Source organism: Trichechus manatus, unplaced genomic scaffold, assembly GCF_000243295.1.
Source record: "Trichechus manatus latirostris isolate Lorelei unplaced genomic scaffold, TriManLat1.0 scaffold00101, whole genome shotgun sequence".
Taxonomy (NCBI): Eukaryota; Metazoa; Chordata; class Mammalia; order Sirenia; family Trichechidae; genus Trichechus; species Trichechus manatus.
Genome location: NW_004444037.1, coordinates 2,812,644 through 2,832,645, shown reverse-complemented (window position 1 = coordinate 2,832,645; position 20,002 = coordinate 2,812,644). Strand labels below are relative to the sequence as shown.

General features: G+C 41.8%; 1 protein-coding gene across 1 annotated transcript in view; it reads right to left on the bottom strand.

Annotated features, from left to right (window-relative positions):
- The window catches only part of IGFBP7 (insulin like growth factor binding protein 7), an 85,215-nt gene that overhangs the window by 5,121 nt on the left and 60,092 nt on the right, over window positions 1-20,002 (bottom strand). Inside the window, exon 2 of the mRNA XM_004382879.1 lies at window positions 5,451-5,560. Coding sequence (XP_004382936.1) covers window positions 5,451-5,560 — 110 coding nt within the window. The remainder of the gene's footprint in view (window positions 1-5,450; window positions 5,561-20,002) is intronic.

The following is a 20,002-nucleotide window of genomic DNA, read 5'->3' as shown; positions in this document are numbered from 1 at the left end:
GCTGTATTATAAAAAGTTATGTTATACACTGGGTAGAATACATATAGAAACAAGTGTCAAGAATTTTTCTATGGCCTTGTGTAAGGGGAGTTTAAGTGTCAATAAACGTGCTTTCTAGTTTAACAAAAAAAAAAGGTGCAGTCTGAGAAAAGTGGCTTCCAAGACAATTTTACAGATGTGCAGTGGGCTGGAAGTGCCTCCAAGTCTGAACCTTAGAAATCCGTAGGGTGGAAAAATTGCCTAATAGTCACTGCCCACTGTGAAGGCAGGGCGAGAGTCATAGGGAGGTCCAGGAAGTTCCCTCAGCCCACTCTGGTTGTATTTTAGTTGCCACGAAACCTTTCTGAAACCTGCTATCGCTTACCTAGGAAAAGAAAAGTGCCAATGATTACAAAGGAGGATGGATCTGTCCAATTCTAAAGGTTAATAAATTTCTAGGGTTCACTGAATTTCAGGGAACCTTTAAAAGACATGTATGCAGCATAGAACACATATCCTGCATCTTTTTGGTGAATTTTTAGAAGAGTTTTACAGCCACTGTAAATAAGTAAAAGACAAAATGATTGTCTAGGAGAAAATGTAACACATGATAGAGTCAAAATCTGTAATGTAAAAGAAGCTACAGTCTGATAATAACAGGAAATAACCCAATAAAAAAGTGGGTAAAGGATATGAACAGGCAATTCATAGAAGAACCCACATGTGAAAAGGTTCTGAATGTCACTAGTAGCTAGGGGAGGAGATCCGGTGGCACAAATGGTTTGTGATCAGCTGCTAACCCAAAGGTTGACCTTCTAAATTCACCCAGTAGATCTGCAGAAGAAAGGCCTGGTGAAATGCTTCCATAAAAATTGTTGTTATCCTCAGGTTCTGTCAAGTCAACTATGACTCACAGCGACCCTATGTGAAGAGTAGAACTGCCCTACAGTGTTTTCTTGGCTGTATTCTTCATGGAAGCAGATCACCAGGTCTTTCTGTGGAGCTCCTGGGAGGGTTCAAACCACCAACCTTTTAGTCAGCAGGCGAGTGCTTAACCATTGTGCCACCAGGGCTCCTTCCATAAAGATTACAGCCAAAAAACCCTATGGAGCAGTTCTACTCTGTAACACATGGGGTCTGCATGAGTCGGGGGCTGACTTGACAGCAGCTCATAAGAACTACAACACCACTAATCTCCCCCCACCTCCTTCCTGGAATAACTACTATGTACTGCCCTGGTTTGTACCTTAGTAGTATCTATGTACTTAGGGGAATTAAAGAAATAATGAGATACTATTTTTCACTCATCAGATTAACAAAAACTAGTAAGAATGGCACTATTCAGTGCTGCTGAGGATGCAGGGAAATGGCACCCATACACTGCTGGTGTGAGTGTGAATTGCTACAATCCATTTAGAAAGAAATATCTATTGCCAATATCTATTAAAACTAAAATAAATCTTTTGACCTAGTCATGTCACTTTTGGGGTACTCTATCCTATAGAAATAAAAGCACTGGCATATAGAATTCTGTGTACTCAGAGTTTTAATGTAACATTGTTTAAGGTGGTAAAAACTGGAAACAAATAATATGGGAATGGTTTAATACATTAAAGGCATCCATATTTGGATTATTATGTAGCTACTGGGAAGCAGTCCTGGAGGGATGGTCATGAAGTATATATTGAGAAAAGCAAGTTTCAGAGTAATAAGCACACTATATTCCCACTGTTAGCCACCCCACCCCTCATACACGAGGACGTGTTTGTGTATGTTTGGGCACGAAGAAGGTATGGAAAGATGCACACCAGAGCAATTCACAGTGCTTATTCCAGGGAATGGAAGGGAAGTGGGGGAGATTTTAACTCTATATATCTTTGGGTGGCTTCTCTTTATTACCATTATCACTATTTTTAATAAAAAAAAAATTCTTAAAGGTCATGAAAGCCCTAATATGAACAAATGTTCAGGCAGGAGAAGAAAGAATTGAATAGAGAGGCTGTTAGTCTCAGAAACGTCCAAGTGCTTGGAAGGAATCCTAGGTGTTTTGCCCTCCCTGAAAGCATCATTTCTGATTTACCAGGGCTAAGTTTAATGTGGCTATTTCAGTTTATTACCCACCTCAAAATGTTGCCATTGGAATCTTTATAGGTTAGGGCTTTGCTGAAAAGGCATGGGATTTGCTGAAAAGGTATGGGATTTGTTGTCATCAGCAAGATAATAACTACTGGTAAGAAAGTACAGCCCACTCACTAGGCTGTGCCAACCACACAAATTACTGCTTTATCCTGAGTGTCTCAGAGACAGGGCTCTGAAGTAGCAGAAAGGCTTACCCTATTAGTTCTGCTGTTGCTAAGAATCCTAGAGGAAGAAAGACATGTTACCTTCTTTGAAGATCTCAGTTTCTCTGTTTAACAAGTTGGGATCCTAATATTCATTTATATCCAAAAGTAGTTCCATGCTTAAATTGGATTTGAAACAACACGTGTTCTTAAATATAAGTGTGTATTCTTAAATTTTGTCACAAAGAGAATGAGGATAAAACAAATAGCCTGTTGAATTATTTAGTTCGTGACTTTCAAAGGTTTTTGACATGGCTCTAGTAAGAAATCTGTTTTACATTGCTTTCTGGAACATACAGAACTAAAGTTTTATGAAATGATACTTACTCTTATAAATGTGATGCCTTAAGATATTTTCTATTCTATTCTCCTTTTTTAAAATTGTGGTAAATACGTATGCAGCAAAACATTTGCTATTTCGACATTCTTCACATGTACAATTCAATTCAATGACATTAATATGTTCATGATGTTCAACCATCACCCTTATCTGCTCCTAAATTTTTCCATCACCAGTAAGAGAAGCTCAGTGTCCCCTAAGCATTAAGTCCTCCTCCCTCTTGCCCTATTTTGTTTTCTTTAAAAGAAAATGCTGGTTGTAATGCCTATACTGATTTCAGGACTCACTGATGGGTCATGGTCTGCAGTTAGAAAAATACTGCTTCACGCATGCATGCGGTAAATGACATCATGAAGGCAGACGTAAATTAGCTGAGTACAGCAGTTGGGTATTTTCTTGTTTCCGGCAAGTAGGTAGAAAATTATTTTCTTCTTTCCGGTCCCTGCCCCCAATTGAAGCCTCAGAGTTGACGGTAAGTAGTCGTGATGCTTTTGAATAGCCCTGAGAACATACCCTCAGGGAAGCCCATGGGATCTGCCCCATAGTCCCAAAAGCTTAGAGGCAAAGATTCCCAAGGCTGACTTAGCCCTTTGGTATGTGTGCACTTCAGCTGGGGTGGGGAGGAAGGACTGAAGAAGTTATTCTCCGCCAACATTTGTCAGTAAGGTCACATGTCTCAGGACATTTCAGTCCCCTGGCTTCTCATTGTGTAAGTATCTCTAGGGAATTGCAGCAGCCTTTTACGGGTATTCCTTGGAAAATTTCCTCTGCCTCCGCCTCCCCCGCCACGCCCCCCGAACAAACCAGTAGCCTCCAAATAAGCAATTAGGAGCATCGGCAGCTTTCTTGTCCACAGGCTGCATTTTCGCTCTTCATTGCTTCCTTTAACAGAGGTTACAGCTGGGGAGGATACTTGTAGTATAGCTGGGGTTGTCTCTGCTCATTTCCCACCCCGATGTATCGCCCTGACTTCACTCCAACCTGGTGGTTCCCGCGGAGATGCCAATCTTAGTGGCTGCACGCCTCTGGCCACATGGGGGCGCCAGAGGTTGGCAGGTGATCCAACCCGGGTCAGAGCCCTTCAGTGGGTTTTGTAGACTCCAACAGGAGAGCGGAAGCCCTTTCTTTCCTCTGGAGTATTGAAACTGCGGTGATAATGTGAGCTTGGAACTGCCGGTAACAATACTGTCCACTGTGTGGGAGAAGATTTCTGAAGTAGAAGGAAATGAAACCAATACACTGAGAGCAAAGAGTCAAGAGTTAGAGTCCCGAAGACACTGTTTGTGTTCTTGGATCCAGTTGTCCCTGAGGCTGGAATCAACCCGTTTTCGTTTATTTTCCCTAAGCTAGTTTGAAGTGAGTTTCTACAACTTTCATCAGAGAGATTTCTGACTATAGGAGCCCCCAAACCCCAGAGTTTCAGAAGTTGCTCCTCTGGTCAGACATCAAGCAAACAAAATAATCAACAGATCATCATCCATCTTAGAGCTCGCTGGAGGAGTAAACCAGCTCAAATGGGGTGTCTGTTTATGCCACTTAATTTAAACTAGACTTCTTCTTTTTTTGAAAACAAGATTTACTGGATTTCTTTGGAATTCAAGAATTGGTGCTTTATTCTTGCTGTGATACTTTGGTACATAAATCCTTTGCAGAGTTCCTCTTTGATAGAATTAGTGTGATGATTTTTACTTCATAGGATTTTTGTGAGGCTTAAATGAGTCAAATGGTAGAAAAAAGGACAAAAATATAAAACAATGTATCGTATAATTGTGAGGTACTTGATCTGGCAAATGAGTGTTTTCTTTTCCCTTCTACAGTCATGCTGAGAATATGTTGTCCTTCAAATGTGAAGATAATGTTACTAGATAATGCTACTCAAATGGAAAATTTCCAGGAACAGTAGCCAATATCTACTGAGTGCTAACTATGTATTTGGCAATGAGTCAAGTGGTTTTAACTGCATTGCCTTGTTTAATCTTTATGATAATTATCTGCTACTTTTATTGTACAGAGGAGGAAACAGGCTTAAAGCAGTGATTCTCAGCTGGGGACAATTTTCACCCAGGAGACATTTAGCAATGTCAGGAGATATTTTTTGATTACTACACCTGTGGGGGTGGGATGGGTGCTACTGGCATCTAGTGGGTAGAGGTCAGGGATGCTGCTAAACATTCTATAATGCCCAGGATAGCCAGTCACAAGACAGTGCCCACAAAGAAGAATTATCTGGCCCCAAATGTCAATAGTGCCAAGGTTGAGAAACCTTAGCTTAGAAAGAAACCAGCCGAGTTGGCTAAGGAATTCACACTCTTAGCCACTATGTTACACTGTTTGCATCGGGGACACATATACACACACGCATGTGCACACAGGAGCGCACACGCTATGCACATGCTATGCACACACATGCAGGCATGCATACACAGTGCACATACGCACGTGCACACACCTGCACACACAAGCATACACACGTGCACATGTGCACTCACCCTGCATATGTGCACGCTCACTCAGAGTCTGGGTTTTGGTGTTCAGCATTTTAGTTCTTCCAGTTCCTAAGGTTCCCTGCTAGGGCACTGCTAACAGAAATAACAGAAACAGGGACTGTTTTCCAGGTTGGTAAAAATGTTCAATAAATTCAAGGAGGTATCTCCAAGACTGCCATAACGCTTTGCCTTTGAGGAACAGCAGGCAATGGACCAGGGAGAGAATTTTAAGCTATTATCATTGTGTGCAGTACAAAAGAAGCTTGTTAGCCTAGGACGCCTTCTGAAATCTGTGCCACCCACCTTGTTCCAGATGAGGACAGGAGTTGGGATTCCGATGACCTCACAGCTCAAGTACACCTGGGCACCAGTAACGTTCCAGATGTCCTTGGGGGGCGTCACGATGGAAGGACCTACAAGAGAAGACACAAAGCCAAAGCCATCTTTGAAACAGTCTTAACATTAGTCAGCATCCTAGGAAGTCAATGTTTGGTTATGTTATGAGGTCATCCTCTTGGTGGATTGTTTGAAGCAGATTTCAAAGAGGCGGACTGACTTCTCCCTGCCACAGGCATGATTTTAATCTATGCTTTGGGGATGCATTACTCTAAACACACAAACAAAAACAATTAGGAAGAAAAATTTGTTGTTTATAAAATTTTCTTCTCCCCCAAACCATGCTCAAATGAGTTTTAATTTATCAGCTGTTTTGCACGATCTGGGATTTTTCCATTAATATAGTAAAATTTTAGTTTCAAAATGTTTAGTGTTTTTTAAATTTTCTTTTTGGTTACCAGTATTTCTATCTGGGGTGGGCAACAAACAACTACTACTTAGGTAATGAAAGAAAAAAATTGAAGAGAGAATCTACTTTCTTTATCAGGGAGTAGATTCTGGGTGCTTGGCACCCAGAAAAGTCGGAAGTCCCTGCCTCAGGAAGCATAGAAGCTAAGACTGACAAGCTGATGATGATAAGGTGGAGGTGGTAACTTTCATCAAGAGGGAAAAAGTGGCATGCCGTGTGTCCTGGGGAACTGAAAGGAGGCATGCTGGATAGAAGTGGCCTGCGTATCAAAGAAGATGGTGGAAGGGTCCTTCTCCCAGCACATGTTAGGGGAGGCAGTGGGTAAAAGAGAAGAAGCAGTGGTAGGCCTCTTATGTGTGACCAAGGTCCCCAAGGAGAGGGCTCTTTCCCAGGGTTCTCGGTGTCCAGATCCCTGGCAGGGGGCACTGGCAAAGGCAGGTACCTGTCAGGGCACTGCCTGAATAGAGTCACCAGGTACTGGACCAAACAAGGAAAGGCCGGAGTGACACCTCCATGCTCCTACCCCCCAATTCTTGAACAGGCAAGAAGGTCCTTACTTAGAAGTAGTGACAGTGGTATGTGTCTTTTTTGTTATTCTCTAGTCCTGGGTTCAAAAGTCCCTGGGTGGTGCAAACAGTTAAGTGCCCAGCTACTAAAAGAAGGCTGGAGGTGCTAATCCATGCAGAGCTGCCTGGGAAGAAAGGCCTGGCAATCTGCTTCTGAAAGATCACAGCCACTGAAACCCCTATGAGTACAGCTCTACTCTGACACATATGGGGTCCCCATGCATTGGAATCGACTTGACAGCAACTGGTTTAATCCCGGGTTTGGCAAATTACAGCCCGTGGGCCAAATCTGTCCTGCCACCCAGTTTTGTATGGCCCGCGAATGAAGAATGGCTTTTCGTTTTTAAATGGTTGAAACAAAAAAACTAAGAGAAGAACATGTAAAAAATTATATGAAATTAAAATTTCAGTGTTCATAAATTAAAGTTTTAATGGCACATAACTTTACATTCATTACGTTACGTATTGTCTACGGCTGTATTCGTGCCACAACAGCAGAGTCGAGTAGTTGTAACTAAGACTGTATGGCCTAAAACAGTTACTATCTGGTCCTTTACAGAAAAAGTTTGCTGATCATTGCTCTGATCAATGGAGGGGTGACAAATGGCCAAATAAGATACAAAGAGAAAGTATGAGGACTTCAATCCTTTACACGTTACCTGGAGTTGATGCAAATAAAACACTGGATAATTTATGGCTCAGCTCGGAAACACAACACGTTAGCAGCCAACAGATACTGAAAGAGCATGTGCTTGCTTACTGCGCCTTTTGGTGAGAGGCCAGCTAGAAGAGATGTGCACACCTACTCTTTGTTGTTGTTAGTTGCTGTCGAGTCAAATCTGTCTCAAGGTGACCCTGTGTATAACAGAACGAAACACTGTCCAGTCCTGCACCATCTTCATGACCATTGGTATGTCTGAGTCCACCATTGTGGTGGTTGTGTCAATCCATCTCATTAAGGGTTTCCCTTGTGTTTGCTGACACTCCACTTTACCAAAGATGATGTCCTTCTTCAGTGATGAGTCCCTCTTGATGTGTCCAAAGTAAGTGAGTCAAAGTCTCTAACAGTATCCTAATTTTTGGAAATAGACCACCAGGCCTTTCTTCCTAGTCTGTCTTAGTCTAGAAGCTCTGCTGAAGTCCATCCACCATGGGTGACCCTCTGGCATCTGAAATACCAGTGGCATAGCTTCCATCATCATAGCAAAACACAAGTCACCATAGTATGACAAACTGACAGATGGGTGGTGGGCCTACTTTCTAGTGGGTAATTAGGATTTCGAGGGGCTCTGGCGATGCAGTGGCTAAGTGCTTAGCTGCTAACTGAAAAGTCAATGGTTCAAACCTACCAGCAGCTGCTCTACAGGAGAAAGATGTGGAAGTCTGCTTCCAAAAAGATTTACAGCCTTGGAAACCCTACAGGGCAGTTCTACTCTGTCCTATAGGGTCACTATGCGTTGGAATAGAGTCGAGGGCAATGGGTTTGGTTTAATTAGTATTTCACGTCTGCTAATTCTGAATGCCAGGGGCCTTCAGAGAGACTTGGAATAGTCCACAGAGGAGTGGAAGTAGAGCTGGGAGCTTAGGTCCCATGGGTGCCTCAGCATACAACTCCAGAATCCAACTCTGCCCTTACTAGATACTCAACAACTATTTCTTGAATGAGGGAGTTAATTATTCCTTCTGAATTTCAGATCTTTGCTGCCTTGGTTCCTTGAGCCTAGTAAAACATCTCCTGCAGGGGCATCTTGCATCAGAGCCCTGGGAAAAGGATGATCTCCCCTTTTGGCCTGGAAAATTTTCTGGCATAATCAGCATTCCAAGGACACGAAGTCTCCCCTTTTGCAACAGACTATTTCCAGTGCACTATTAATTTCTTGAAACAGAAAGGAAATGACCCTAGCGTGCAAGATTTTCCCACTAATCTAAAGTATCAGATGCTGATTTTTTTCTTTTTTTAATCCCTCAGGGTATTTTTATTTTTTCCCTTTGTAAGAATGTGCAAAACAAAGTTTTGAAATCTTTAAATATATTTCACCTTCCCTCCAAATCACAGGTCCAAATAAAAAGCGTATATCTTGGCCAGGGGTCTTGGCTTTTCTGTCACAAATGTGGGTGTGTGAACACAGCGGTGCTGTATTTATGTCTGTTTCTGGCTCTGTCTCAGACGTTTCCTGGCGTGGATGTACCAATACAGGACCCAGCAAAGGGCTGGGCTGGGCCTCACTCCATCCTGGGCTTCCTCAAGGGTCCTGTGACCCCAAAGGCCTGGACACCACGTAACTGGATGATCCGGCTGTACACTGAACTGCTTTTGCCCACCTCTTGGAGGGCCCCTATGCTGCTCTGTCCTCCTTCCTACACATGAACTTGGCAGGATGACCTCAAAGCTCAGGGGATATCTAGGGATTGTTCTTGGAAAAATACACCAGTGGTCAGAGATTTGGAGAGGCTTGGGAACAAAGCTGCCTCTCATGGATCAAAACCACACAAGGAATGCAAGACGTTTCACTGTGAGGATGTGAGTATTTCTGTCTTGCAAAAGACCATTTATTTTAACCTGTTTCCGTCTCCCTCTAGTCAGTGCAGGTAGCAAGTCATCAGCCTGTTTCCGGGAAGTATATCCTGGAGTGTACATGGATGAATTCCACCCTTACTGTCAGATATCTTAAAGACATGTTATGAAAATATTCCCATTTCAGAAATTTTAAATATATGTTCTTAATATGGAGGGGCAGTGGTGGTTCAGTGGTAGAATTCTTGCCTTGCACGCAGGAAACCCGTGTTTGATTCCTGGCCAATGAACCTCATGCACAGCCATCAGTGGAGGCTTGCGTGTTGTTATACGCTGAACAGGTTTCAGCAGAGCTTCCAGACTATGACAGACTGAAGAGAAGACCTGGTGATCTACTTCTGAATCAGCCAATGAAAACTCTGTGCATCACAATGGTCTGATTCTATTGTGCATGGGGTTGCCATGAGTCAGGGGCCAACGTGACAGCAGCTAACAATGATTTTAATACAGTCCAGTTTATCAAATCTTTCTTTTACGGCTAGTGCTTTTTGTGTCCTGCTAAAGAAATTTTTGCCCAGCCTAAGACTACGGAGATCTCCTATATTTTCTTCTACAATCTTTATGGTTTTACCTTTTACATTGAGGTTTGTGATCCATCTTGAATTAATTTTTATGGATGCTGTTAGTAGAGATCGAGGTTCATTTTTTCCCAGAAGGACATCCAATAGCTTCAACACAATTTGTTGAAAAGATCACCATTTTCTATTGAATTGTAATAGCATCTTTGTGGTAAATCCATTGACCATATATGTGTGGGTCTATTTCTGGACTCGCTCTTCTGTTCCATTGGTCTATGTGTCCATTCTTGCACCAATAACCATGGTATAATTTAAAAATCAACTGTTAAAATTGAAGTGCTAAATGGAAGGCAGATCCATTCTGTCTAAATCCAATCTCCTTCTTATTCCAAGAAGCAGAACATTCTAGAAGGTGCAAGAATTCTTTAAAAACATTTGTACCCAGGAATGTTTTGAATTCAAATAATTGCCAGGAGCTTCAAGATAAGGACAAATCATGTTCTGGGTTCCTCTTTCTCTCTCAACCCTTGAAATACATATAAAACCTTAGGTAAATGGGCTGGGTCAGCATTAAATTATTTTGTCAACCCTGCTACCAGGGTAACCTTGAGTCATACTAGATCTCTATACCACAAGAATCTGTATTACTTGCTGACTCTTGTTGGGGTGATGGGGTGAAAGGACAGATGAGGAGCCCTCCGGACCATTTTGCTGCACAACATTTAAAAAATCTTTGGCCATTTCAAATCTCTTCAAACAAATATTGGATTCATTGACACAATGAAAAGTTTAATAAACAATATCTAAATTGGAAAAAAATGATAATCTATAGAATGGACTTTAAGTTTTAAAACATAGTATCTTGCAAAGGAAAATCTGATTAATAAATGATTAGACTGATATTCAAGTGACTGACCAACCTCCTAGTGTAGGTGGAGGCAGGTGGCTTCAGCGCGACTTCTTGTGTTGGGAGAATCCATTGGGGTTCTGTATTCTTCCTGCTCACTCTTGAAACGGGCAGAGCAAAGTAGTATTATAAAAAGATGAGTGATGATACAAGGTGAGAAAGAGTATGAGAGCAGGTAATTTAATGGCAACCCATAGAGATATCAAGTGGACAAGCCTTGTATGAAGAGATGCTGAAAATGGCTTCGGCTGATAGGATGGCAAACCCAACAACACTGCCCTCTCTCTCCCTACTTTGAAGAGCCATCATCCTACACATTTCATTTATAAGCAATTTCACCCATCAACAATAATCCCTAATTCCACATCTGTTGCACAATTCAATTGCTGAAAGTTCTGTTCTACCATTTTTTACAGAAAAAATTCAGGAAGGGGACTTGGCTCAATGACTCTTTACCAAATAACTTCTAATTCTTTTCTCTCTGCCTTTCTTCTGTGGCCAAGCAGATCCAGAATTTATTTCTGTTTTTAAGGATACAGCAAATAATCTAAGAAGTTGTACTATATGAAGAAGAACGAGGCATCAGGATTGGAGGAAGACTCATTAACAACCTGCAATATGCAGATGATACAATCTTTCTTGCGGAAAGTGAAGAGGACCTGAAGCACTTACTGATGAAGATCAAAGACCACAGCCTTCAGTATGGATTACACCTCAACACAAAGAAAACAAAAATCCTCACAGCTGGGCCAATAAGCAACATCGTGATAAACGGAGAAAAGATTGAAATTGTCAAGGATTTCATTTCACTTGGATCCACAATCAACGCTCATGGAAGTAGCACTCAGGAATCAAAAGACGCATTGCATTGGGCAAATATGCTGCAAAAGATCTTTTTAAAGTGCTGAAAGGCAAAGATGTCACTTTGAAGACTAACGTGTGCCTCACCCAAACCATGGTGTTTTCAGTTGGCTCATTGCATGTGAAAGCTGGACAATGAATAAGGAAGACTGAAGAAGAATTGACACCTTTGAATTGTGGTGCTGGAGAAGAATACTGAATATACCAAGGAACAAATCCATTGTGGAAAAAGTACGACCAGAACGTTCCTTAGAAGCAACGATGGCGAGACTACATCTCACATATTTTGGACATGTTATCAGGACGGATCAATCCCTGGAGAAGGACATCATGCTTGGTAAAGTAGAGGATCAGTGAAGAAAAGGAAGACCCTCAATGAGATGGATTGGCACAGTGGCTACAACAATGGGCTTAAACATAACAATGACTGTGAGGATGGCGCAGGACCGGGCAGTGTTTCATTCTGTTGCACATAGGGTTGCCATGAGTTGGCATCGACTAGATGGAACCTAACAACAACAACAACATGAGCTGGTTATTAGGCGAACACCCAGAATCAGTCCCCAAGGCAAATGGATCTAAATAATTCCATTTGGATTCCATTTCAAACAAGTCACAGATATTTAACTGTGTAGAGGCATAGCTTTAATCACTTATTTATTTTTGCCTTTGTTCCAGGAAGGACTCGAGGCTGCTTAAACACCTGTCTAACAAACATCCTGTACATAGAATGACTGACTTGTTACTGCCTCCCCTTCCCTTTGCCCACCCTGGTCAACTCCACTCAGCAACTAAGCAACCCGTGCTGCCTGGTGGCTAAGAGTCCACCACAAAGCTTTCTCCACATCAAAACCACCCATATTTTTTTCTGTCTCAGATGGCTGTCCCTAAACTAGGCTATCCCATTGTCCTCTCTTATCTTTCACAACTCAGTTAATTTTCATTCAATATCTATTTTTTTAAAATAATTATTTTGTTGTTGCTGTTGAGAATATACACAGCAAAACATACACCAATTCAAGTTTTCTACATGCACAATTCAGTGACATTGATTACATTTTTCGGGTTGTACAAACATTCTCACCCTACTTTTCTGAGTTGTTCCTCTCTCATTAACATAAACTCACTGCCCCCTAAGGTTCCTATCTAATCTTTCTTTGAGTTGCTGTTGTCACTTTGATCACATATAGACAGTTCTAAAAAGAGCATAATGCTCAAGGCAGACATTTTTTACTAGTTAAGCTAAACTGTTGTTTGGTTTTAAGAAGACCTCAGGGGATATTTTTGGTTTTAAGGTTTAAAGACCATTTTAGGGTCATTTAATCTCTTTTAAACTTTTACAGCCCTCTATGTTCGTTTTTTTCCTCCTTGTCCAGTGACCTTTGGTAGTCTTCTTTTAAATTCCTCTTGAGGGGGAAGAGGAAGAAGAAAAAGGAGGAGAGGAAGAAAGTGAAGGAGAGGAGAAGAAAGAAAATATGGAGGAAAGATAGAAAGATGGTAAACGAAGTTTCAAGAATTGTGGATGGCAGGATTTAAATTTGGAATATTGCGACTTGGTTCTAAAAAGGCTATGAAGGGCAGTTCTCAAAAAACATGCTATCATAAAAAGGAGGGAAGACCTTCAAATGGAATTAATTTTGAATTTTATCTGCAGCTTACTCAAACTGATATTTCACCAAGCCGTAGCAAAGAGGACAGAGTTGAAATTAGTTATCCTATAAAAATCAAGTAAAATTTTGCTGAAGATAACTCAAAAGCAGTTGCCGTAGTACATTGACAGGGAACTGCAAGAAATTCAAGCCAGATTCCGAAGAGGACGTGGAATGAGGGATATCATTGCTGATGCCAGATGGATCCTGGCTGAAAGCAGAGAATACCAGAAAGCTGTTTACCTGTGTTTTATTGACTATGCAAAGGCATTCGACTGTGTGGATCACAACAAATTATGGATAACATTGTAAAGAATGGGAATTCCAGAACACTTAATTGTGCTCATGCACAACCTGTACATAGACCAAGAGGCAGTTGTGAGAACAGAACAAGGGGATACTGCATGGTTTAAAATCAGCAAAGGTGTGGGTCAGGGTTGTATCCTTTCACCATATTTATGCAATCTGTATGCTGAGCAAATTAATCTGAGAAGCTGGACTATACAAAGAAGAACGTGGCATCAGGATTGCAGGAAGACTCATTAACAACCCGCAATATGCAGAAGACACAACCTTGCTTGCAGAAAGCAAAGAGGACTTGAAGCACTTGCTGATGAAGATGAAAGACTACAGCCTTCAGTATGGATTACACCTCAACATAAAGTTAACAAAAATCTTTACAACTGGACCAATAAGCAACATCATGGTAAATGGAGAAAAGATTGAAGTTGTCAAGGATTTCATTTTACTTGGATCCACAATCAATGCTCATGGAAGCAGTAGTCAAGAAATCAAACAACGTATTGCATTGGGAAAATCTGCTGCAAAAGAGCTCTTTAAAGTGTTAAAAAGCAAAGGTGTCACTTTGAGGACTAAGGTGTGCCTGACCCAAGCCATGGTATTTTCGATCACCTTATTTGTATGCGAAAGCTGGACAATGAATAAGGAAGAACGAAGAAGAATTTATATCTCTGAATTGTGATGTTGGCGAAGAATACTGAAATATACCATGGACTGCCAGAGGATCGAACAAGTCTGTCTTGGAAGAAATACAGCCAGAGTGCTCCTTTGAAAGGAGGATGGTGAGACTTTGTCTCATGGACTTTGGACATGTTATTAGGAGGAAGCAATTCCTAGAGAAGGACATCATACTTGGTAAAGCAGAGGGTCAGCGAAAGAGAGGAAGACCCTCAATGAGATAGAGTGACACAGTGGCTGCAATGATGGGCTCAAACATAGCAACAATTGTGAGGATTGTGCAGGACCGGGCTGTGTTTCGTTCTTTTGTACATAGGGTTGCTATGAGTCGGAACTGACCTGAAGGCAATGACTGACAACACAAAAAGCCCTGGGATAATGTCAAAAAAGAATGTGAATAATTTTCTGGTTTCTTACAGAGCACAAAGCACTCCCTAGACATGATCTTTACTATTACTATTAAAAAAAAAAAAGACAATGGACTCTTGGGGACAGAACACCTGGCTCTAAATCCTCATTCACCACTTATAGCCAAGAGACCTTGGACAAGCCATTTAACCATTTTTACAGAAGAAACCAGGGCAGGTCTGAGACTGTTCTCTTTGGGCTAGGAAGTGAGTATATCATGAATGTGTCCTAGAGCACAGACACATACATCTTCAACATCCATGAAGTCCTAAATTTCCATTGCCTGGCTTTGGAGCTCTTCTTTCCCACACCTCCCCACCGACATAAATGCCATGTGTATGACTCGTAACAAAGTTCATTCATCCACAGATTAAAAAAAAAAAAAAGAGGGGTTTATAAAAGTGTCTTAGTTATCTAGTGCTGCTATAACAAATACCACAAGTGGGTGGCTTTAACAAACAGAAATTTATTTTCTCACTGTTTAGGAGGCTAGAAGCCCAAATTCAGGGCACCAGCTCTAGGTGAAGGTTCGTGTTCCTTGGATCCTTGGTGATCTTCATGTGGCATGGCATCTATCTTACCCCATCTCTGTTTGCTTGCTTGTTTAATCTCTTTTATATTTCAAAAGAGATTGACTCAAAACACATCCTATACTAATCCTTCCTCATTAACATAACAAAGACAACTCATTCCAAAATGGGATTATAACCACATGCATAAAGGTTAGGATTTACAACACAGATTTTTTAAAAAAAATTATACTTCAGATGAAGGTTTACAGAACAAATAGCTTCTCATTAAACAGTACACATATTGTTTTATGACGATGGTTAACAACCCCACGACATGTCAACAGTGTCCCTTCTCAACCTTGGGTTCCCTGTTACCAGCTTTCCTGTCCCCTCCTGCCTTCTAGTCCTTGTCCCTGGACTGTTGTGCCCCTTTAGTCTCTTTTTTTTTTTTTATGGGCCTGTCTAATCTTTGGCTGAAGGGTGAACCTCGGGAGTGACTTCATTACTGAGCTAAAAGGGTGTCCGGGGGCCATACTCTCAGGGTTCCTCCAGTCTCTGTCAGGCCAGTAAGTCTGCCCTTTTTTTATGAGTTAGAATTTTGTTCTACATTTTTCTCCAGCTCTGCCAAGGACCCTCTATTGTGATCCCGGTCAGAACAGTCAGTGGTGGTAGCCAGATACCATCTAGTTGTACTGGACTCAGTCTGGTGGAGGCTGTGGTAGTTGTGGTCCATTAGTTCTCTGGACTAATCTTTCCCTTGTATCTTGTTTTCTTGATTCTCCATTGCTCCCGAAGGGCTGAGACCAGTGGAGTATCTTAGATGGCTGCTCACAGGCTTTTAAGACCCTAGACGCTACTCACCAAGGTAGAATGTAGAACATTTTCTTTATAAACTGTGTTACGCCAATTGAACTAGATGTTTCCTGAGACCATGGTCCCCATAGCCCTCTGCCCAGCACAACACACATTTTTTGAGGACACAATTCAATCTATAACAAAAGGTATCAGCCAATACCTCTTTGGCCAATTTTTTAATCTAAAAGAGTTGTATAGAAGATGTTTGGAGAGATAATACTTGGAAGCCAAATATACTCTATGGAGCTGAGGAAATGGTCAAAAGTCAAATTCTCTCCAGTAGTCAATTTCTGTCCTCTAACATCACATTCAACCGTATATTCTTTGCTTTGTTGTCTTCTTCATTTCCCTTATCATCTCCTCCATTTTCACCCTATCAATCCACTCTTTTTTCTTACTTCTACCCAAACTCATTCACTGTTCCTGGCAGCCAGGGGTCTTCACCCACCATTATGTGCTCATTACACTTCCAGAACCTTTGGCTTATGCTGATACACTTGCCTACTTGGAATGTCCTCCCTCCTCTTGTTTCTTATCTATACCCTACCCTTTATTTGATGCTCTCACACTGAAGTTTCATCTCCCTTTGACATCTTGGACAGCTCCAGTTCTCACTCATTTCTTCTCTGAAATCTTGGTGGGGTCAGAGTTAGTGCCACATAGTTTAGTGGATCACTGTTCTGTAATGCTTTCCCTAGCTGGGCTTATTGAGAATGCCAGTGTCCTGATGAGTCTGAACTGAAAAAAGGATTCTAGAATCAGGTGTTCTTCATGCTCATGTAAGGAAAGAGAGCCCAGACTGTATGCCGTGGATGAAGGGCAGCAGCAAATTCAGAACAATATAACATGACTAATCAAAGAGAACTGAGAAGACAGCAGCCACTGTCTTGAAAATTCACCACTGCACATGCACTAAGCTATCTAACCAAAGTGGTACAGTCACCTCTTATTTATAAGCTGGTGGATTATTCATCATGATTTTCTTTAATTCTCTACTTGACTTTCTCTTGCCTTAAGCAATGTATCTTAGCTTTTCTTCACTCACCAACCAATTAAAATGTGATCCAAACCATTGCCATTGAGTCGATTCAGACTCATAGTGACCCTACAGGACAGAGTACAACTGCTCCATAGGGTTTTCAAGGAGCGGCTGGTGGATTCGAACTGCTGACCTTTTGGTTAGCAGCCGAGCTCTTAACCACTGTGCCACCAGGGTTCCACAATATGATCAGAAAATGAAGACTTATTTGAACATGTATCAGTTAAAGCAATCCCAATGAGAAGGGTAGGTCTGTTGAGGGGGAAAAATCATCAATCAGTTTCACACAAAAACAAAGAGTTTTGGTACCATACTGGGTTATATTTATTTGCATCATGGCTCTCACTGAGTACTTATTAAGACAGTTAAGGCAGCTGAGTCTAAGGACTTCTCCAAATTATCGTAGATTTTCTAGCCATGCTCATCTTGAATCTTAATGATGCTGGGGTCCCAGAATAGCTCATACAGAGTATGTGCATTCATACCAAATAAGGGGAGAGGGGGAGGGAGTTAGAGAAAGAGTTGAGATACCACATATGGAGATAAAGAATTCAGATAACTTGGCAAGAATTCCAGATTGAGATTTGATTCTGATAACACACTGAAGGGAAAAGCACCAAACAAAAGTACAAAATAGGAAAAGAATAGTAGGAAGGCACTATGGCCAAGAGGGGGAAGGGGATAAAACAAGTGGAAACTTCCTGATATTAAATAAGAGGAAGCAGTAACTGTACAGCTAATTAAAGAGCAGAGCCATCTGCCAATGCAGGTCATTTCAGGAACTCTCAGAGGTGGGGTGATTCAGCAGCTGAATTTTGGTATGGGAAACTAGGGCACAGTCTCAGGAGTATCAGTGGAGGACAGCAAGGAGAGGAGAACGCAGTACTAAGTCTTAAACTACATAGGCCAGATTTAATTTCAAAGTTTTAGTTCAAGGCAAAATTTATTTGGTTATGGTAGCCAGTCAGTCAATAGTTTATAATGACAGGGCCCTACAAACATTGCAGGAGACAAAAATGCTTAAGAACTGCTTCTTCTCCAGATACTATAACCTGGGGGGTAGGTGTGTGTGTGTGTAATACATTTAGACTGAGAACAAAAGGCTGGGGAGGTAGTAGACTCTAGTGAGTTTGGAGCATGAGCTTTGGAATGAGGATTCTGCTCTACCACCTGAGTTATGTGACACTGCACAAGTTATTTAACTTCTCTCATTTTGCTCATCTTTAAAATGAGGCTATAATATCTATGTCATCACATTATCAGAAATATCAAACCAGATGCAGCAATTAGGACATAGCTGGCACGGGGTAAACACTCAATAAGCATTAGCTACTGTTGATTATACCATGGCCTGCCAAAAGAACGAACAAATCTGTTTTGGAAGAAGTACAACCAGAATGCTCCTTGGAAGCAAGGATGGCGAGACTACGTCTCACATACTTTGGACACGTTATCAGGAGAGATCAGTCCCTGGAGAAGGACATCACGCTTTGTAAAGTGGAGGGCCAGCAAAAAAGAGAAAGAACCTCAGCAAGATGGCTTGACACAGTGGCAACAACAACGGGCTCAAGCATAGCAACAATTGTGAGGATGGCGCAGGACCAGGCAGTGTTTTGTTCTGTTGTACACAGGGTTGCTATGAGTTGGAACTGACTCGACAGCACCTAACAACAACAACAACATTTTTATTGCAAAGCAGCATGTAGTAAATTCCTTATGACTGGAACTGATAGAAGTTGCTTACTCAGATAATGGAGACGTATCACTTGGAGCTGGGGTAGTCAGAGAATGAAGATGGCATCTGAAGTCCAGAAGCAGGGCTTCCATCAAGGTGACTGCTCACCTGCGTGCACAGAAGTGTGGAGGCAGGAAAATGCTAGCATGCTGGTAGAACAGTGAGCATGCCAGTGTGGCCACAAGGAGAGGGCCTGTATACAAGAAGAGGAGCGGAGATTCTGGTGCAGCAGAGAAGGCTGAGGAGGGGGTGCTTTATGGTCTAATGTGTCACTGAATGTTGAAGTGATATGATTACAGTAGCATTTCAGGAGATAATTTTGGAGGCTTCTGCAACAAGGATTGGGACAGGGCAAGAATGAAGAAGCTACATCAAGTTTGTAGCAATGGGAATAGAGAGGAAAAGGGGTAGATTTGAGAGGTTGCACAGGAAGAACTAACACCATGTTTAGGTGTAGGGATGACAGGAACAAGTCAAAGGCTGTGAGCCTGGGCAGCAAGAGACTGGAGGCACCATGGACAGAACCAGGAATGCTAGTCTAAGGAAGGTGCTCGACTGGAGAAGGGGAAAGGATGGATTTGGATTTACACTTGCAGACTTTGAGGCACCATCTGGGCAATGAGGAGGCGCTGAACCCCATGGAGAAAGGGTACTGGGGAGATCAATGGTGTGAAGGCAAACAGTGTCTAGTTTACATTTTAGCCCTGGGATGGCAACAGGGGTGCAACGGAAGGAAGACAGGTCTGGTTCTCCCTCCCGCCATGGGCAGCTTTTCTGGAGGGAATTCCATCAACTCACTAAGGCACTGCTTAGCCGCCAGCTACTCACTTCCGGGATCAGTCCACCTGAGAGAGAGCAGAACGTCCAATATTATACAACTCTGGTGACAAAATACACTCATAGCAATCCTACAGGACAGAGTAGAACTGTCCCACAGGGTTTCCAAGGAGTGACTGGTAGATTCGAACGGCGGACCTTTTGGTTAGCAGCCATAGCTCTTAACCAGTATACCACCAGGGCTCTGACAAAATACATAGATCCTATGAGTTACACATCCAGACATCATGTTCGGTAAAGTAGAGGGTCAGTGCAAATGAGGGGAACCCTCAGTGAGGTAAACTGACACAATAGCCACAACAATGGGCTCAAACATATCAAAGATCATGAAGAAGGTGTAGGACTGGCAACATTTTGTTCTGTTTTACCTAAGGTCTCCATGAGTTGGACCCAACTCAATGGCAGCTAACAACAATAACCTCTGGGTTAATGAGACACTTCATTTTGATTTCAATCTTTGATGCTGAAAATCTTCCTAGAGTGTATTAGTCTATTTTTTCTGAAATAGACATCATAGTATTCAGACAACTTTCTGTGATGATTGTGAATCTTGCAATGTCTCAAAATTATCACCATAAGTTTGAATTGACCTTGGAACATAAACAGAAAG